General features: G+C 37.0%; 1 protein-coding gene across 12 annotated transcripts in view; it reads right to left on the reverse strand.

Moving 5' to 3' along the window:
* PKP4 (plakophilin 4) overlaps positions 1-22227 on the reverse strand; it is a 247608-nt gene that overhangs the window by 42941 nt on the left and 182440 nt on the right. For 5 of the 12 annotated variants that reach the window (XM_081242566.1, XM_081242570.1, XM_081242569.1 and 2 more), the window contains 5 exons: positions 20688-20819; positions 20387-20577; positions 10646-11198; positions 5582-5770; positions 3549-3768 (listed from right to left, as the gene is read on the reverse strand). In XM_081242566.1, coding sequence (XP_081098692.1) covers positions 3549-3768; positions 5582-5770; positions 10646-11198; positions 20387-20577; positions 20688-20819 — 1285 coding nt within the window. Of the gene's footprint in view, positions 1-3544; positions 3769-5581; positions 5771-10645; positions 11199-20386; positions 20578-20687; positions 20820-22227 lie in introns of all 12 variants that reach the window. The other 7 variants (XM_081242577.1, XM_081242573.1, XM_081242575.1 and 4 more) reach the window with 7 other exon arrangements.

Genomic DNA, 22227 nt, shown 5'->3' on the forward strand with positions numbered 1-22227 from the left:
GGCCATGTTTAGGAGTAAGAACCATTCTACAGAGTCAGGGCCATGTTCTAGGAGTAAAATAAATCTAAAATAGACCTGTCCTAGCAAAGAACAGGACCAATTGTGACAGGATCAAAAGCACTTGTCAGTAATTTAGTTATTTTCCACAACGAAACTTAGAATCCTAAGAGGAGACAACATAATACAGAGTCCCTACAATGTATTATGCACAACAATCAGCATATAATTTAAAACTGCTAGGCATAAGAAGAAACAGAAAAATGTGACTCTCAAAGATGTAAACAAACAAGTAATAGAAACAGACCCAGAGAAAACTGAGATGTCAGAATGATCAGAGGACTTTAAAATGGTTTTTATAAATGTGCTCAAAGACGTAAAGCAAAAGATGTATGTAAGGAGTGAATAGATGGGGAATGTTATCAGAGACATGAAAACTACAAAAAAAGCCAAATTAAAGTGTCAGAAAAAAAAATCCACTGGATGGGCTTAATAACTGACTGGAGACCACAGAAGAAAAACACAGCAAATCTGAAGACAGATTAATTCAAAAAAAAAAAAAACAATATGAAGGATACAGAGAAAAAAGATTAAAAAAAAAAAAAAGAACAGAACTTCAGTAACCTGTGAGATGATGTCAAGTTATCCCAGGAGAGGAGAGTGAATTTTGGGCCAGAAAAAATATTTACAGAAATAATGGTTGAATATGTCCCAATTTTGGTAAAATCATCAACCAATATTTAAAGAATCTCAGTGAATCCCAAGCAGGTTAAATGTAAAGAAAATTATGCCTAGGCTTATTAGAGTAAAACTGCTTAAGGTCAACAATAATAAGAAAAGTCTGAAAGGCAGCCAGAGAGAAGATACATTGCATAATGAGAAGAACAGTACAAGTGTTGGCTGACTTCTCATCAGAAACAATGGAGGTCTGAAGACAAGGAACAACATCCTTTAAAGGACTGAAAAAAAAACCACCCTATTAACCCTGAATTTTATATCTAGCAAAAGTATCCTTTAAAACGAGTAAATAAAAACACTTTCAGACAAATTAAAGCTGAGAGAATGTGTTGCCAGCAGACATGCAACACAAGAAAGGCTAAAGAAAGTTCTTCAGGCTGAAGGGGAATGAGTGGAGATGGAAACTAGAATTTATAGGAAGACATGAAGAGAACTATTTACAAATAAGTATGCAGGTGACTATAAAGACCATCTTTTAAACTTAGCTTAATTTCTTTAAAAGACAACTGACTATTTACAGTAAAAATAACAACACTATATTATGGATTTTATAATGTATGTAGAAGTAAAATATTTGACAACAACTTAAAGGTCAAGGAGATGGTAAATGGAATTATTCTGTTGAATGTCACAGCTGAAGCCCTCCTCAAAAAGAACACCATGAATGCTGTCATTCTTTCAGTCACTGTCACTTTCCATAACAAGTACTTTGTTATTCCTTTCAGATGAATTATTTGTACTATTAATAAATTTTGCTTCCAAACTAGATAACTATTAAAAAAAACTCATACATTTCCTTTTATGTATAAAACATCAACAACTTCTTAAGTCTTATAGGGTAGTTTTCAGGTTAACTATAATGTAGCATTAATGACAGAGGAAGTAAGTTTATAAGTGAATAAAAATAGTAAAATTTGCTATTTTAAAAACTAAAAATTAAGTAATAATTATCATGAGTTTTTAATTTCATGGTTTGACTATTCAAACTTTAAACTCACTTGGATTCCAGTTTCAAATAAATAAATGCACCTATTATAAGATAATAATTTATTCATCTTACAAAATGCATTATCAGTAAAGTTTCACATAATCAAAGCTAGCCATAACAGTTTTATACATTAGACTATGAAATTACCATACTATGAATAACTGAAGTATATTATCAGACACGAAATCCTTGTTTATAATGAATCAGCTCATATCAGAGGTCAAAACTGAAGTCTTCAGGAATGCATACTAAACTCAAAGCTCTTATCATATTTCACTGCTTTTCTGGGTAGCTATTCTTTTTCTGCATATTCAGCCAAGGTATGGTCTAAATTACCTACAATTCAAAACCCTTTTGAGAATTTCTGTATCTAGTAGCATGCCCTAGTCTGTTGTTCTTGTGAGGACTTCAAAAAGATTCCACCTGCTGCAGAGCAACTAAGCCCATGCACCACAACTACTGTGCCTGTACTCTAAGGTCTGTGAGCCACAACTACTGAGCCAACACTCCGCAACAAGAGAAGCCACCGCAATGAGAAGCCTGTGCACCGCAAAGAAGAGTAGCCCCCACTCACAGCAACTAGAAAAAGCCCGCGTGCAGCAACGAAGACCCAATGCAGCCAAAAATAAATAAGTAAACAAACAAACAAACAAATTTAAAAAAAGAAAAGAACAAAAAACAAAATCATGTAAAAAATTTTTGACTTAATTATATTGGAGGTGTTATTAGACAAATTATTTTTAGAAATCCTTAAAATAACAGAAGGGTGGCAAATAGGAATAGCAGAACCAAATGTGTGCATACACTGTAAAATATTTTAGGCAAAAGAGTGAATAGGTGGAGTGCTTTTAGTGAAGCAGTGGGCTTCCCATTCAACTCACAAGCATCTTAGGTTATTTTGTTTTAATAACCAAACCTCACTCATGCTTTTAATTCATTAGGATAAGTTGGTAGGCTGCTATAAATGAATTGATAATTATAACAATCTTTCAGTGAAACAACTATTTGTGGGCGAAGAGTGAATGAAATCTTGTTAATATATGCCTTAAAATAACACTCAAGCTGCTTAAAATTTAGAAATAATTTCACTCTTTCAGAAGCTAAAATTCTCTTTTAGTTTCTAAATATCTTTATTTCCTGAATATTTTAAATGACTTTCATTAAAGAGATGAGGCTAGTTTTTCAAAATCAATCAAGTACTAAATGACTCATCTTAATAAAACATGTTTTCTACATGGCCAAATAAAATTAAAAGCAGGAAACATCTATTATTTGCCAAATATTTTTGGCTCATGAGATGTGAGAATTTCTTGTAAACTATTTTCCCCTAAATGGCAGAAAGCTTTTCAAAGGACCTAGTTAATAAAAGCGCAACACGGCACTGACCAATATGATTCAAAATGTACCTGACACTGGTCTTTCCCAGTTTAAAACAACCATATGCATTTTCTGAAGCCATCATTTAAGAGGTCAGCCAAGATAAAGGAAAAGGCATAAAATGATCCTTTAAAGTCTTTTGTGTAATTCAGACTAAGAGGCTATCCCAGGTAGTTGCCTTGATGAAGTATTTCAATTGTGGATGCTGCAGATATTCACACAGACCTGTGCATTCTCTAACTTATTATTAAAGCACTGAAAGAAGGACTCTATCTCTAAAGTGAAATTAACCTCAATGACCTACAGTGCTGGAAAACAACTGGAAATAGTAGAGATAAGGAGTTACTGATATTATAACAGACACGGCAACTTGAAAAAAGTCAGAATGAAGGAACTAGTTGACTCCTGAGATATGGTGGCATTCTGGAGACTCATAACCAGTACTTGCCTGGGGTCTTTTTGAATGCTGTCTATTGATGGGGATCTCGTGGTGCCATCATCAGCTGGTGCTATGTGCTGAAGCCTGTTATAATTGCACTCTTGCACTCGGTATTGTATTGGCCTGTAGGGCTCCGCATAGGTAGCTGTTGTGTTCAGAGCATAATTATTTCTTTGGTATGTAAGGGTACTTCGTTGGCTGGACGTCCTTTGCAGATTTCCAACACCTACTAGAAAGTCAGCATTTTAAAAAAGATTAGTATGTTCTCCACAAAGTGATACTTTTCAAAGTCAAAGTATTTTTAGTTTTAAGAAGGGTTAAGTTTTTAACAATTATATAAATTGCTTACTTTTAGATATTACCAATCTAGCTTATTAGTGCTAACAAAGGCACTGAAGTTTTTAACATAACACAAACAATATTTATGTCAATTTTATTAGCAGGAAGAGCAAAAATGAAACTATAAATCTGCTTACACAGTAGGTCTTAATATGTTTAAGATTTAGTAACAAAACTGAAAGTGACATAAAGGAAAATAATTAAACTAATCTTAGAATAACAAAATTTCATAACTACATTTTAGCAATAAAAGACAAGTAAGATATTCAAACTTATAGATAACTGAAACCGTCAAACTTTCGACACCTAGTGAATACAGGTTACGTATTTTGATATATATTTTATTTATAGACTTGTGTATTTTGATAACATTGGAAAATATACTTCACAGGAAAGAAGACTGATATATCAAATTCTTCTAAAGCTACTCCCTAAAATTATTGCGTGATGCTATGTATAAAGTACTGTACATTGTATTTAACCTTTCTTTCCAAATTATTGCAGTAGGTATCTCTCCAATGATTGTGTTCATATTCTTCCTGCAATTAACATATTTTAACACTATTTACTTCTTAATCCTAATAAAGAAATTCTTCAATTTACAGAACAGAATGAGTGAAATATTTCTTCACTAACATCTATTAAAAATTGGTACATTCTATCAGGAGAAAAATACCACAGTGGACCAAACTGTCAGTTTTTGGCAAAGAACCAATTCAAATTCAGTCTTCTCCCTCATGGTGTTCTGTGAGGTATGGCTCCTAGAGCTGTGCCTTTAGGGAATTATCATTGCTACCTGGAATTCATTTATGGGCACGTTAATAAATCTGTACTCACTTTTTTTTTTTTTTTAAAGCGGCCTCTTGGGACTTTGTAAGCCACACCCGTAGCATAATCTGGCAGCTCACGTGGCCACAGGCTCTAGCTTCTGCTCTATCAGCCGCTATGGTGTGGCACAAATGTGAGTCTGGGGGTGCAAGGGTGTGATGCACTAGCTGCTTATTTTTCTTCTTATTTTTAAAATTATTATTATTATTTTTTGGTCACACCACGTGGTATGTGGGATCTTAGTTCCCCAACCATGGCTCGAACCTGGGCCCCCTGCAGTGGAAGCACGGAGTTCTAACCACTGGACCCCTGGTGAATTCCCGTTCCCTATTTTTATAACTGCCATCATTGCATTCTGTCCCAGATTGAGTCTACCATAAGGAATATTTATTTCACATTCTATCGCTTAAGAATTCAGAAGAGATTCACTAACAAAAAAAGAGTAATACCAAATACACTTGGGCTACATACATGCTAAATCAAAGATAAGCCAATAGCTCACGTAGGGATTTTCTCTAAAGACGTGTTCTAGGAAACAAAAATTACAAAGAAATATTCCAAAAAAGGCTTTCCTTTCTATATCTGATATGCTTCCAACCTGAGGAGTCGGATTTATAGCTCAACAAACTTATTTGTGAATTAAAGTATAATCACTGGGTTCACTGATCAGATTGAACTAAGGTAAAAATATATCACTTATAAATAGGTACTAAGTGAACTTCTATTTTACTGTTTATTGATTTGTTTTCACAGCTGCTTATCTGACAAGCAAATGGGCAATATGAATTCACTCTAACAGGAAATCCATCTCAATAAAATCCTCTACTCTTGGGCTGGTGAAATTGGGAAAGCAGCTGAACAGAGCTGATGCCCACCCGAACCTGTGCGGTACAGTGCTGTCTGCGATCCTTGGAGCTCCACGGTTCCGTGGTTTGGGCTGTGGTAAACTGGGCTGTAATAGGTCCTCCCCTCATAGATAGGAGTGATGTGCAAGTCGGGAGACACAGATGAACGAAGGTCTTGTCCAATCTGGCTGTGCTGACTAGCATAGGAACTCCGTAAGCCTACAGGCAGGAAAATTACATTATTAAAAAACTTGAAAACTGTGGTGAGGTTAAAAGTATAAGTCCTAAACAATAGGACCAAATGCTGAGTCTAAACACCAAACCTAGTGAGTTTTACAAAAGAGGGATGACAGATATGAACAGGATACCATATACATTCTAAAAATAAAACTTTCTCCTCTGGCAGCAGGATAAAAGTAAATTTTCTAAAAAAAAATATAAGAAGTTATTAAATGGTTTGATACTCTGAAATTCATCCCCCAACTGTAAGCTATTTTATGATGGTGACCAAAAAGAGAGCGCCGTCATGTCCCACACCTCTTTAAATCCCAACACTTAAGACGACACCTACATAATAGCGCTTAGAAACAGGCTGATGTTCAAGAACTGTTCTGAACTTTGTCTCAAATCATTCATCCAAGATTTTTATAGAAAAAGGTGAAATTTTATGTTACAAAGTTTAAAATATCATCAGCAAACTAATAAGATTTATAAAGTATTATTTTATTATTTGTTATCACAATTAAAAAAACAAAACAAGTGTTTTTCTAGGAATCCAAATACCAGATTCTTGTTTACCTTCTTTCTAGTGTAAAGGCAAAGTACAAAGTTAGTGTATTAAGTCATTTCAAATACTCTCATTCAAATTATTAATAATTAATGCAAATTTCAAACCCAAACATGTTATTTTCTTTAAAAAAGTGAATTGGTATATTCTATATTACGATGCTCAGAAATTTGTGAGCTGTCATCATTCATTAGTAAGTAAAATTTGTCACTTGGTAAGAATACCAACTAAGGTTACATTCCAAATACGAGCAAGAAAAAGCACAAACATATCTGAAGTCAGTCAGCATATATTCGCTTTTAAAAAGACTGCAAATAATCAACACAGTAACTAATTACCAAAAGATACGATCGCTCACATCTTGTTAGCTGAGTTAATCATATGACAACTAAAAGTGAATGGGCCTGAATGTGAGTGATAATTACATGTTGCTTAGTGAGGAGTGGCAAGAAAGTTAATACATAAAAGCTTCTAATATGAACAATTATTACCAACCCCGGACAGCAATGTGACATGGGAAGAAATTAAATGAACAAATGTGGGTTTTGGCTACTGGCTCCTCACTTGCTAAAATGAAGATCACAGTTTTATACAGTCTTATAATTGGGAGCTCATTCAGCCAAATCTTCCCATTTTAAAATTGAGGAAACAGAGCCCAAAAGGAAATGTAGTTCATCCCCTTCAGAGAGCTACTTCCTGGTAGGGCTGAGAGGAAGCCCCCTCCATGATCTGTCATTGCCCTGGACAAAGCTATTTCTCAAGGATCAATGAGACATGGTGTGAGAAACCTTGAACTGGACAGAGCCCTCAACAGACGTAAGGTTAAGGAGGGAGGTTAGCTCACCAGGGGTTCATCGAAGACCATGTAACTCTAAAGACCATACTATGATTGCTGTTGTAAAGTACTCATCTGAGGATTTCAGCTTTTTATTCACTGGCAGATTTCTCATTCTTAGCACAGTATGAACTCCATTTCTTTATAGAGCCCAAGAGTATCTTGAACAAAAGTTGCAGGCATTAATTTTGTTAATAGTGACGTAAAGTGGGCAGGAAAATGCACCTAGTTCTTGGAAATCTTATCAGGATGAGGCATTATTTTAATATTCAGTAGAGCCCTTGATTTACTGTGAGACTCTGAAGATCACAAACACTTGGGTGGAGGCAAGCTGAGCCCTGGATGCTCCTGAAGTTGGCTAAGCCACCTTGGCTCACCACCACAGTGATGTGAAAAGAGACCAAAGCATTCTGCCCCGTTCAGAATGTGATATTCTCACTGTGCCAGGATCTAGCTGGAGTCTTCACTGGAATCCATATAATATGAAAACTTTCATAAACATTTACTATGATTTCACAAGAAAGGTAACCAAATGAGCTTGTTACCACTTACAACTATAAAAAGTATCCAATAAACAGCCCCCTGTTACAGGACTATTAGTGAGATGAAATGACTGTATGTGATAGACTATAACAGGAAATATAAACTTAAGAATTATAGTGAAATAGCAATTTCTTGATATTAGAAGTCTTTGTGAATAACATTATGATGGTAAATATTTTTGTTCACCTACTGATGCATTAAAACAAAAACACACACTACTATAGATTAACATTTAAAAAATTACAAAAATTACAAAATTAGCCCCTATAGATTAAGTAAAATGATTGTGCAGAAAGGCTATTATAACTTAGTATCTTTTAAACTGAAAGACAAATAATATGTTGCAATTCCACAAATACATACTAGCTTACCTACTTCAATGATATATTCCTTGTGATTTAAAACCTTTATATTTTAAGTCAGTGAAAACAAACATAAATTTATCTTCCAAATATGAATTCTTCTTATTCTCAAAACCTGTCTTGATATGCTATGATTATACTGAAATGAATATTTTCAGGCAGACATATTTTTCTGTTGTAGGAAGTAATTTATATACATCATTTAAATTATGATCACCAAATATCCAAGTGTCTGTATCTATTATAAAATATTGCTTTAGGCTTATCAATTAGCAGGTTATTAAGCCTTTGAAATCAGAAGCATAGTAAATATAATGACAGGCACATCACTTTCTAAAATAAGAAAAAAAAGAGAGGAATTTACAAATTAGGATCCACATGCAGACTAATTGGGCAGGTAGCTAGATGATGGAAACCAAAGCGTCCCTAGAACATTTTAAGAAACCCTTTGCTTCTTTTGAAGACTGTCATATTCTAGGAAAAAAAAATCCATAATAGGCTATGTATAATTTTTTCCCCCTGAAACATAAAGTCTAACTTCACCTGCATTGTCAGAGAAGCAGGTTTTTTAAACCAAAGATCAGCCCTCCAGGGTTAAACATGGAGACAGTCCTTTATGTGCTCACTTTCTTTCCTGGACTTCCTCTTCACTCTACTGCAAACACAGATTTCTGCACAGCTGTTGTTCACACACACAGGGCAGGGCTGGGGCACAGAAATCCTCAGAACTATTTATCTCTTAAGGTTTCCATCAGAGGCAGAATGTTGTAAATGATTCCACCTCACTCTGCTGCATACTTTTCAGAGGCATGCCAGAAAACATCTAAGCCGAAGACACCCCTCTAATGGCTGAATGAAAAAGAGGCAGTTTCTCCACTAGGAATTTCCTTGAGCTCAAAATCAAGTTCAATATTAATTCTTTGTGCAAGATTCTTCAATTAGAAAATTTCAAAAAGGCTCTACCTTTCCCAGAAGCCATAAGGAAAGGCTATTAATCTTACTTCACAAAATATTAAAAACTTCTGTAAATAAGAAATACCAAAAAGAAAGTCAAAAGACAAATTACAAAATGAGAAAAATACTTGAGAAGTATATTACAAGGGGTTAATTTATTCAAGTATAAAAAGCATTTACAAATTAAAAAAATAGACAAAAGACCTGAACTCACGGTTTGCAGAAAAGCAATAAAATGGCTGATAAACATATGAAATCATCAACCTCAGTCATTACTCAACACAGGCCACTTAAAACAATGAGGTGCAGCTTTTTAACTGCCAGACTGGCAAAGATGAAACTCTTTGACATCATGCAGTGCTAGTGAAGGTGTAGGGAACATGCGCTCAAACTACTAGTGTAAACAGAAATCTATAAAACCTTCCTGGGGGCAATTTGACAGTATTTCATTAAGAACATATACACACATATTTTGATCCAGCAATTCTACTTCAAGAAATGGATCCCATAGTTATCTTAGTACCTAGGTGCAAATATGCAGGAGGAATAATATATATTGCATCATTGTCTCTAACAGCTAAAAATGAGAAAACCTAAATGTCCATTAATAGCAAAGTGATTAAATTATAATACATCTATAAAATAGGGTCCTAGGCATCCCTTGAGAGAATGAAGTAGAACTCTCAGACATATTACAAAATGAACAAGGTATAGAAGATATATATAATAGAATTCCAACAGCATTAAAAAAAAAAAAAAGAAACACAATGTGTGCACATTTTATGTAATGTATATACTCATATATGTAATCAAACATTCTGGAAGATACATAAACTGGTGAGTGGGACTGGGTGAGGGTAAAGAGAAGGCTGAGACTTTCACTTCTCAATTCATATTTCCCTGCATAGTTTGAATTTTTTTACCACTATGTACATGTTACTTTTAAAATATAATTTAGAACACTAGTTAAAGATGAATTCATTTTAATCAAAAGAACAAGTCTATACATCATGTAGGATACCCGCCGTGAAAAAACCCTGAAGGAAACAGTTGGACTACCAGTGACCTGGTTGGTGTCTTTCTGATTTAATACAAGTGGCATTTGAAGGTAATTCATAAGAATTTGTGCTTTCCCATCAGGATGCTAAAAATCAAGGCAGTAAGTGAGGAAATCCATATTCTAGTCTACACTGTTAGGGAATTTCTTTAAAAAAAAATTTGAACAGACATTCTGATACCACCTTTTAACATATCTTAGGGTTTTGAGTATGGGTAGGCCTAGCTAGTGAAAACTATTTCACTGTGAAAAACCTCAACAAACAGTTTAGAATTCTAACCAATTCTTCTAAAAGGCAAAAAAGTACCTCTTATATCCTAATATTGTGAGGGATGGGGGAAATGTATTCATTGCAAAAGAGGTCTGGTGATATAAATGTGTATAATTTCATGCATTAAAAATTATAGAGCCTGAAAGACAAGTCAGCCTGAAGTCTGCAGTATAAATTTTAAGATAAAAATGTAAGCTTTTTCCACGTTACATGCTCTGTTTCAGCAATGGTTACATGGAAGACTTTCCCGCTGGGCTTTGTGTAGGGCCGTCCCCTTGTACTCACCTGTCAGGCTGTCTGGCCGAGGTGGAACCATCCTCTCGTAAATGTCATACTGCTGCGGTCCGAATTGTTCCATGTCATGAACAGTCCTTTGCAGTGAAGGTCCCAGATGCTGTGGTACAGCGGTCATCCCTGAGCGTTTGGGGGATAATGACCCCACCTGGCCTTGGGATGGGGAAGCTACTCGAGTCTGTGCATCCGTCAGGGTCAGTGGGGACCCCACTCTGGTGGTCGTTTGGTACTGAGGGGTTGGTCCGTTGGGATTGGAGGTCTGCCGGGAGGTGACCGACCCAATCCGACGTACAGCTGATGGGGAGGTGGGTCTCTGTGCAGAGTACGGAGAGGCTGCCCGCTGAGCAGGTAATGTGGTGGAGGCGTATGCACTGGGGTTCAGTGGTCGGGAGTCGGTTACTGATGGAGAGCCGAATCCACTACCAAGAGAAGTTCTCAGTGACCCCCTTGAAGGAGACACGCCTGTGCTGATAACATAAGAAGGAGACTGTGCTCTAGATGGAACTGAACTAACTCTTCTCATGGCCCGATTGGCTACTGATGGCTGATGAAAGGGGGAGAAAAGAGAATGGTTTATCCAGGGTTGTGTGTCCATTGTCATTACAGCAAAAAATGTACATAGCTCACTACAGAATGTGAATTCACTATTTATTTTAGGCATCTAAGTTTCTTTTCCTTTTTTTGCTGTAGAGCTGGATCTTAATTTTTCCTTATTCTGTTTTCTTGTTCTACTTTTTTTTTTTTTTCTTGGTGGTGGTTTAATCTCCAGCTTTCCCCTTCAGAATACTAAAACCAACCAGTAAGGAGAGATCGAAAGACATTTAATATTCTTTCTTCTTTTGTCTTTACATTATTTTACCCTCTGCCTACACATTTTCCACAACACATAATATGCTGTATTGCAAGTGTGAAGGGTTACTGGAGCAGTGTACTTATTTTGTACCCTGCGAGTCAAAGTTTGGCTAAGGTAACCCATTTGTGTAAAACAAAAACAAAACAAACAAAACAAAACAAAACTTTTTCAATATGTTAATCTAGATAAAGCTAGAGCAGTATCTATAACTGCCTTTGTAACTGTCTTTATGGGTTGGCCCCAGTAACAAAAGGAAGGTTCTTTCAAAGTGGAATAATTGAACGTTTGGATAGGGCCTGTGCTCTCAGCTCTCCTCTGTGAGTACTGTATTAGTGCTTTAGCCAAATCTATCTTTTCTTTTAGCTTAAGTGTGGCTGCTAGTGATTTCAGCCATTTCTTTCTGCCTCCTTTGATTTATAAGCTCTTGTCTTAAGCTGGTGGATCAAAAGAGATGCAAATAAAAGTACCCTCAATCTGTTCCAGCAGGAGGAATGCTCAAAATCTCTGGAGTTCTGGCCAGCTGCAAATGACCAGACGGGGAGATGAAGAACATTTCCGCCATGGCTAGTCCTTCTATGAATCCATAGACTTCTGCAAACACTGAGTCTCAGATCCCTTTCTTGATGCAGGACAACAATGAAGAAGAATGGTGGCTGGACTGGGGCAGTGGGTTATAAGCTCAGGACCAAGCTTTTTCTGTATCTCTTAGTGACTACTAGAGTACAGTTGTCATCAACCCCCTTTCACTTTTAGTTGGGGCAATAAAGGAAGAAAAAGGGATGAGTCACGGACTTTGTATACTCTTAGATGCCATAAGAAGAAACATGTTTTGTCTCCATGTGTTATAAGCAGTTGGCTGGCTGAAACACCTGCTCTGAGACCACTTGGGTGCTCAAACTCAACAATTCTGGGAAGGCAATAGCCATGGAAAGGAGAAGATCTGGGGAGAGAAGGGGACTGAAAATAAACAATAAGGCAAGAAAGAGGGAGTTTAAAAATTAGTAGGCAGGAGAACACACAGCATGCCTCAGGCTGTCGCAACATCATGCCGGCCTCTGCCAACGCAGGCTCGCCCTGCATTCCAATTATAACTACCGTACCTCTCCATCCCCCCGCATGAGTGAGCCAGAGCTCCCTAATCAGCCGCTGCTTTAACCCTGTTCTGTCTGGGCGGGAACAGAAGCCTGAGGGTGACCTACACGCAGAGATGGGGCCAAAACCAGAGCTGAAACCCAGGAGCTGTGCGAACAAAGAGGAGAAAGGGAAATTTCTCTGTGCAGCCTCAGGAGCAGTGGATAAACTCCCCACAATCAACTTGAGGTATCCTGCATCTGTGGAATACCTGAATAGACAAGGAGTCAACCCAAAACTGAGGTGGTAGACTTTGGGTGCAACTGTAGACTTGGGGTTTGCTGTCTGCGACTGACTTGTTTCTGATTTTTATGCTTATCTTAGTATAGTTTTTAGTGCTTGTTATCATTGGTGGATTTGTTTATTGGTTTGATTGCTCTCTCCGTTTTTTTAAAATTACTTTCTTATTTTTTTACTTTGAATTATTTTCTATTATTTTATTTTATTAATTATTATTATTATTATTTTTTTCTCCCTTTTCTTCTGAGCCATGTGGCTGACAGGGTGTTGGTGCTCCGGCCTGGTGTCAGGCCTGAGCCTCTGAGGTGGGAGAGCAAAGTTCAGGACACTGGTCCACCAGAGACCTCCTGGCCCCACATAATATCAATCGGCAAGAGCTCTCCCAGAGATAACAGTCTCAATGCTAAGACCCAGCTCCACCCAATGGAGAGCAAGCTCCAGTGCAGTATGCCCCATGCCAAACAACTAACAAGACAGGAACACAACCCCACCCATTAGCAGAGAGGCCACCTAAAATCATACTAAGTTCACAGACACCCCAAAACACACCACTGGACGTGGCCTGCCCACCAGAAAGACAAGATCCAGCCCCACCCACCAGAACACAGGCACCAGTCCCCTCCAACAGGAAGCCTACACAACCCACTGAACCAACCTCACCTACTGGGGGCAGACACCAAAAACAACGGGAACTATGAACCTGCAGCCAGTGAAAAGGTGACCCCAAACACAGTAAGTTAAGCAAAATGAGAAGACAGAGAAACATGCAGGAGATGAATGAGTAAGGTAAAAACCAAACAGACCAAATAAATGAAGAGAAAATAGGCAGTCTACCTGAAAAAGAATTCAGAGTAATGATAGTAAAGATGACCCAAAATCTTGGAAACAGAATGGAGAAAATACAAGAAACGTTTAACAAGGACCTAGAAGAACTAAAGAGCAAACAAACAATGATGAACAACACAATAAATGAAATTAAAAATTCTCTAGAAGGAATCAATAGGAGAATAACTGAGGCAGAAGAATGGATAAGTGACCTGGAAGATAAAATAGTGGAAATAACTGCTGCAGAGCAGAATAAAGAAAAAAGAATGAAAAGAATTGAGGACAGTCTCAGAGACCTCTGGGACAACATTTAACACACCAACATTCGAATTATAGGGGTCTCAGGAGGAGAAGAGAAAAAGAAAGGGTCTGAGAAAATATTTGAAGAGCTTATAGTTGAAAACTTCCCTAACATGGGAAAGGAAATAGTCAATCAAGTCCAGGAAGCGCAGGGAGTCCCACACAAGATAAATCCAAGGAGAAACAGACTGAGACACATAAAAATAAAACTATCAAAAATTAAATGCAAAGAAAAAATATTAAAAGCAGCAGGGGAAAAGCAACAAATAACATACAAAGGAATCCCCATAAGATTAACAGCTGATCTTTCAGTAGAAACTCTGCAAGCCAGAAGGGAGCAGCAGGACATATTGAAAGTGATGAAAGGGAAAAACCTACAACCAAGATTACTCTACCCAGTAACGAACTCATTCAGATTCGACCGAGAAATTAAAACCTTTACAGACAAGCAAAAGCTAAGAGAATTCAGCACCACCAAACCAGCTTTACAACAAATGCTAAGGGAGCTTCTCTAGGCAGGAAATACAAGAGAAAGAAAAGACCTATAATAGCAAACCAAAAACAATTAAAAAGTGGTAATAGGAACATACATATTGATAATTACCTTAAATGTAAATGGATTAAATGCTCCAAACAAAAGACACAGACTGGCTGAATGGATACAAAAACAAGACCCGTATATATGCTGTCTACAACAGACCCACTTCAGACCTAGGGACACATACAGACTGAAAGTGAGGGGATGGAAAAAGATATTCCATGCAAATGGAAATCAAAAGAAAGCTGGAGTAGCAATACTCATATCAGACAAAATAGACTTTAATATAAACATTATTACAAGAGACAAAGAAGGACACTATATAATGATCAAGGGATCAGTCCAAGAAGAAGATATAACAATTGTAAATATTTATGCACCCAAAATAGGAGCACCTCAATACATAAGGCAACTGTTAACAGCCATAAAAGGGGAAATCGACAGAAACACAATAGTAGTAGGGGACTTTAACACCCCACTTTCACCAAAGGACAGAACATCCAAAATGAAATTAAATAAGGAAACACAAGCTTTAAATGACACATTAAACAAGATGGACTTAATTGATATTTATAGGACATTCCGTCCAAAAACAATAGAATACACTTTCTTCTCAAGTGCTCATGGAACATTCTCCAGGATAGATCATATCTTGGGTCACACATCAAGCCTTGGTAAATTTAAGAAAATTAAAGTCATATTGAGTATGTTTTCTGACCACAGTGCTATGAGACTAGATATCAATCACAGGAAAAAAACTGTAAAAAATACAGACACATGGAGGCTAAACACTATGCTACTAAATAACTAAGAGATCACTGAAGAAATCAAAGAGGAAATCAAAAAGTACCTAGAGACAAATGACAATGAAAATACGACAACCCAATACCTATGGGATGAAGCAAATGCATTTCTAAGAGGGAAGTTTATAGCAATACAATCCTACCTCAAGAAACAAGAAAAATCTCAAATAAACAACTTAACCTTACACCTAAAGCAATTAGAGAAAGAAGAACAACAACAAAAAAACCCCCCAAAGTTAGCAGAATGAAAGAAATCATAAAGATCAGATCAGAAATAAATGAAAAAGCAATGAAGGACACAATAGCAAAGATCAATAAAACTAAAAGCTGGTTCCTTGAAAAGATAAACCATTAGCCAGACTCATCAAGAAAAAAAGGGAGAAGTCTCAACTCAACAGATTTAGAAATGAAAAAGGAGAAGTAACAACTGACACTGCAGAAATACAAAGGATCATGAGAGATTACTACAAGCAACTGTGTGCCAATAAAATGGACAACCTGGAAGAAATGGACAAATTCTTAGAAAAGCACAACCTTCTGAGACTGAACCAGGAAGAAATAGAAAATATAAACAGACCAATCACAAGCACTGAATTGAAACTGTGATAAAAAATCTTCCAACAAACAAAAGCCCAGGACCAGATGGCTTCACAGGTGAATGCTACCAAACATTTAGAGAAGAGCTAACACCTATCCTTCTCAAACTCTTCCAAAATATAGCAGAGGGAGGAACACTCCCAAACTCATTCTACGAGGCCATCATCACCCTGATACCAAAACCAGACAAAGACATCACAAAAAAAGAGAACTACAGACCAATATCACTGATGAACCTAGACGCAAAAATCCTCAACAAAAATACTAACAAACAGAATCCAACAGCACATTAAAAGGATCATACACCATGATCAAGTGGGGTTTATCCTAGAAATGCAAGAATTCTTCAATATATGCAAATCAATCAATGTGATACACCATATTAACAAACTGCAGGATAAAAATCATATGATAATCTCAATAGATGCTGAAAAAGCTTTCGACAAAATTCAACACTCATTTAGGATAAAAACCCTCCAGAAAGTAGGCATAGAGGGAACTTACCTCAACGAATAAGGGCCATATATGACAAACCCACAGCCAACATCATCCTCAATGGTGAAAAACTGAAACCATTTCCTCTAAAATCAGGAACAAGACAAGGATGCCACTCTCACCAATATTATTCAACATAGTTTAGGAAGTTTTAGCCACAGCAATCAGAGAAGGAAAGAAAATAAAAGGAACCCAAATCGGAAAAGAAGAAGTAAAGCTGTCACTGTTTGCAGATGACATGGTACTATACATACAGAATCCTAAAGATGCTACCAGAAAACTACTAGAGATAATCAATGAATGTGGTAAAGTAGTGGGATACAAAATTAATGTACAGAAATCTCATGCATTCTTATACACCAGTGATGAAAAATCTGAAAGAGAAATTAAGGAAACACTCCCATTTACCACTGCAAGGAAAAGAATAAAACACCTAGGAATAAACCTACCTAAGGAGACAAAAGATTGCGGGCTAATCAGCGGCGTTTGCGGAGGCTGGTGTTTAGGCTGTCTGTGCTAGTTGCCGCTTTTGGTGCGAAAAATGCCGGGTCTGGTGGCCGCAAGCCCTGCCCCATCTGAGTAGCAGGAGAAGAAGCCTCTGAAGCCATGCTGTGCCTGCCCAGAGACCAAGAAGGTGCACGATGCGTGCACCATTGAGAAAGGAGAAGAGAACTGTGGGCACCTAATTGAGGCCCACAAGGAATGCAAAAGTTTTCTGTATGCAGAAAACTATAAGACACTGATGAAAGAAATTAAGGATGATACAAACAGATGGAGAGATATACCATGTTCTTGGACTGGAAGAATCAACATTGTGAAAATGACTATACTACGCAAGGCAATCTACAGATTCAGTGCGATCCCTATCAAACTACCAATGGCATTTTTCACAGAACTAGAACAAAAAAGTTCACAATTTGTATGGAAACACAAAAGACCCCAAATAGCCAAAGCAATCTTGAGAAAGAAAAACGGAGCTGGAGGATTCAGGCTCCCTGACTTCAGTCTATACTACAAAGCAACAGTTATCAAGCCAGTATGGTACTGGCCCAAAAACAGAAATATAGATAAATGGAACAGGATAGAAAGCCCAGAGATAAATCCATGCACATATGGTCACCGTATCTTTGATAAAGGAGGCAAGAATATAAAATGGAGAAAAGAAAGCCTCTTCAATAAGTGGTGCTGGGAAAACTGGACAGCTACATGTAAAAGAATGAAATTAGCACCCTCCCTAACACCGTATACAAAAATAAACTTAAAATGGATTAAAGACCTAAATGTAAGGCCAGACACTATAAAACTCTTAGAGGAAAACATAGGCAGCAGACTCTTTGACATAAGCCACAGCAAGATCCTTTTTGACCCACCTCCTAGAGAAATGGAAATAAAAACAAAAATAAACAAATGGGACCTAATGAAACTTCACAGCTCTTGCACAGCAAAGGAAACTGTAAACAAGACCAAAAGACAACCCTCAGAATGGGAGAAAATATTTGCAAATGAAGCAACTGACAAAGGATTAATCTCCAAAATATACAAGCAGCTCATGCAGCTCAATATCAAAAAAACAAACAAACAACCCAATCCAAAAATGGGCAGAAGACCTAAATAGACATTTCTCCAAAGAAGATATGCAGATTGCCAACAAACCCATGAAAGGATGCTCAACATCACTAATCATTAGAGAAATGCAAATCAAAACTACAATAAGGTATCACCTCACACCGACCAGAATGGCCATCATCAAAAAATCTACAAGCAATAAATGCTGGAGAGGGTGTGGAGAAAAGGGAACCCTCCTGCACTGTTGGTGGGAATGTAAATTGATACAGCCACTATGGAGAACAGTATGGAGGTCCTTTAAAAAACTAAAAATAGAACTACCATACGACCCAGGAATACCACTACTGGGCATATACCCTGAGAAAACAGTAATTCAAAAAGAGTCATGTACCACAATGTTCATTGCAGCACTATTTACAATATCCAGGACATGGAAGCAACCTAAGTGTCCACTGACAGATGAATGGAAAAAGAAGATGTGGCACATATATACAAGGGAATATTACTCATCCATATAAAGAAACGAAATTGTGTTATTTGTAGTGAGATGGAGGGACCTAGAGTCTGTCATAGAGAGTGAAGTAAGTCAGAAAGAGAAAAACAAATACCGTATGCTAACACATATACATGGAATCTAAAAAACAAGGTTCCAATGAACATAGGAGCGGGACAGGAATAAAGACACAGAAGTAGAGAATGGACTTGAGGACATGGGGAGGGGTTAGGGTAAGCTGGGATGAAGTGATATACACTATACACTATCAAATGTAAAACAGGTACCTAATAGGCAGCAGTCACATAGCACAGGGAGATCAACTAGGTGCTTTGTGACCACCTAGAGGGGTGGGATGAGGAGGGTGGGAGGGAGATGCAAGAGGGAGGGGATATGCGGATATGTGTATTCATATAGCTGATTCACTTTGTTATACAGCAGAAACTAACACAACATTGTGAAGCAATTATACTCCAAAAAAGGTGTTAAAAAAGAAAAAACAAAACAAAACAAAAAAATTTGTAGGCAGTTGGAAAATTAAAATCTGTATTTGGGGTTTACTAATAGTGCTAAAGATAATTTTAAAAATCCCACATATAAGCTGTTTACTATCAAAATGGGATAACACTTGGCCCTGATATTTAGAAACTGTGTTCCCCAGAATACATGCAAGTTCAGTTTTAAAGACCGTCTTGCAATCTCCAGGAACAAAATTAACTTACCGTAAGTTTAAAAAAATAAATAAATAAATTAAAAAAGTATCATGGCCACTCTTAGGGGCAAAATAGACAATCTGTGTAATTAATTATTATTCATAAGTTTGACTTTAGACCTGCCAACATAGAAATTCACCTAAGCAGATGAACTCCTGTAAGCATGTAGTCCAAAGTTTCCCAGAGTGTTTCATCAGAGCATCCCTAACAGCAGAGGAGCAAATGTATCATCTGAGGAATGGAGCTGGTGGGGGAGGAGTCTGCAGCTGGAAGTAGTGTGCCATGGGCACAAGACTTCCTGTCTTACCTTAAAAATTCACGCACCATATTTGTGTTTGTTTTAATACAGAAATGATTCTTAATACTTAAAAGTTTCCCTTAAATTGTTGAGCCAAAGTTGTTTTGTGTTTCTCCTTTGGCATTGTGAATGTTGGCTCACTGCTGTGTGTACCTTCAGGGCTTCCTGTATTGCATTAAGAGAAGCTTAGGGTTTGCCTGACCTCTTTGATCATCTTGCCATTTTTCAGCTCCAGAGGAATCACAGGGGTACTTGGACAGAGAGATCCTCACTAGGTATTGCCACTCGGGACTCCTATTACTTTTATTAATTTTGGCATATGCTGGTGGACCGAGGTGAATAAAGTGGCAGTCAGTGAGGAGTTAAGGAGTTTTTATAAATACATATGTATTATTATTTTTGACTATTAAGTCAGAAAACCTTAACAGAATAGTTATGCTTCTATACAGTAGCTCTCTATAGGCAGGAATATCTATATTCTAGCAAGCAGAAATATACGTTTTCAGAGAACAATTCCAATGATGAAGGCAAAAACTTTGGTTAGAATGGGCCAGTCCCATTTTGTGCAGGTGTGGGAATAGTGCTTTGCCCTCTAGAACTCTTTACAGCATATTTTAGGTCTAGTATTTTTAGGAACTCATAACCCCTCAGGGACTAGAACATTCCACCCAATCCTCTCACACTCTCCGTGGACTATTCCCCTCATGCCAAACTTGCTGCTTACAGAAAAATTACTCTCCAATGTCTAGAATTTATCAGAATTCATTAATAGGAACTAATGCGGTTTTAGATTTCAAGCCTAAAATTTCATTAACATCATGGACTCATAGTGTAAAATGAGTCCATTTTTTAAAAAAGGATCAAGATGTATTTGGCTTACCTGAACCAGTGTTTGTCCTTCAGCTCTTGAATTCCTCACCAGGTGGTTATTAGTTGATCCTATGAATGAATGTTGTGGCCTATTATCTGCCTTACTCAAGTTCTGGCTGTTGTGGAAACTCCCTGCTTCCTGGTATCCACTGTCGGAATAAGAATTCATTTGTGTTGAACTTCTTGAGTTACCCAATGATCCTGAAGGAATGAAACCAGCAGAATATATCTTCATTTTACACTTCTGATGCTCATTTTCAACATGGAAATATTAAAAGCAAATCTAATACTTAAAAGATAATACAACAGACCCTCACTTTCATGGAGAGACGTCTGTTCTGGTGAGTAGAGGGTTCCTTGTTCTGGCTCTGTCCTGATGAGATAGTTATTGGGATGGACAGCGTCAGAAGCTCTAGGTTTGTTTACACCAGTATTTGGCACATCTGGAAGAAGAAAAGTTTAATCAGCTAAACTCAATGAAAATAATACATAAAAACTTGCTAAAAAAAGGGTTCAGATATTTGTCAGTAATGTCTTATAATCTGACTACAAGACTATTAACTCAAGACTTCATACAAGTTAATACAAGACTATTTTCACCTTAAATTGCACAGTCCTTTTGACTCTTTTCTATATGAAAGTGTTCCATATACTCAGTTTATTAATATGTTTTGCTAAATTTCATGAATGTTTTTCATCCTGATTACCAGCGACAAATTAAGTTACATACTACATTAAATTAAAATCTGAAAACTGACCTTGTTACCCCTTGGAAAACTCACCTCTCAGGGTGAGTTCCTCCAAGAGGATTAACAGATGGAGTGAGAAGGGTGACTATGTAAAAAATGATCCTCCATATCTCAAAGTATTGAAATGAAAACATGCATGATGTTCACATTATTGAGCTTGGTGATGAAACCTCTGAAGGTAGGGCTAGCTTTTTATGTCATATTTCGTATCATCTAAAATCAAAGGAACTCTGTGCAGAGTTTTCAGAATTGCCAACAATGGAAATTTAAATTTCTTATCCATTTGCTTATTTTATTCTTTTAGTCTTTACCAAATGAATATAGACAAATCTAACCTCATTATTTTCTTTACTCAAATCTGTCTCGCCCATTATCTTGTTTTATTTTCAACTGTATCATTTTGCCATCTTGAACTTAAAAAAAAAAAAACAGAACAATTTATCTTCTTCCCGATTCCAACCTCTTTTTTATGCTGTAAATTTAGGTGGTGTAGCTTATACTGCCTTTTCCCAAATCTAATCAAATATGTTCTCTTTCCTCTAGGTTCTTCAAAACATATTTGCCCATATTCTGATTATCTTCATGACACGTCTTTCTTTCCTCAAGTTTAACCCTCATGTTGCTAACAAACATTTTTTTTCAGGAATGCCACTTCACTCTCACTTTACAGATTTAAATTGAATCGGTATCACATTCTGAGTTTAACACACAATCCTAAAGATTGAAATTAGTCTTTCCTTTCTGACTTTCTTTCTTTAACTATTTATTAAGGCCCTACTATATGCTAGGCTCTAAGCATGCAGCTGAGAAAAGATACAGTGTTTGTGTGTCGCCGTGCATGCACATGTTTGTGTTACTGTTGGGGGAAAGGAGCTTAGGAAAAATTTCCTAAAGGAAGTAATATCTAAGCAGTATCCATTTACCACAGGAGGCCAGTTTGCCCTTTCTTTATAGCACTTATCACCATCTCTCTCCACTAGACTATAAGCTCAAAGCAGGCAGGGACTTTTGTCTGCTTTGTTTACTGTTGTATCCTCAGTGCCTAGGATAGGTGCATAGCACTCAGTAGGTGCTCAGTAAATATTTAGTGAACAAACAAATT

The sequence above is a fragment of the Mesoplodon bidens genome (genome assembly GCF_964165515.1).
Source record: "Mesoplodon bidens genome assembly, chromosome: 8".
Lineage (NCBI taxonomy): Eukaryota > Metazoa > Chordata > Mammalia > Artiodactyla > Ziphiidae > Mesoplodon > Mesoplodon bidens.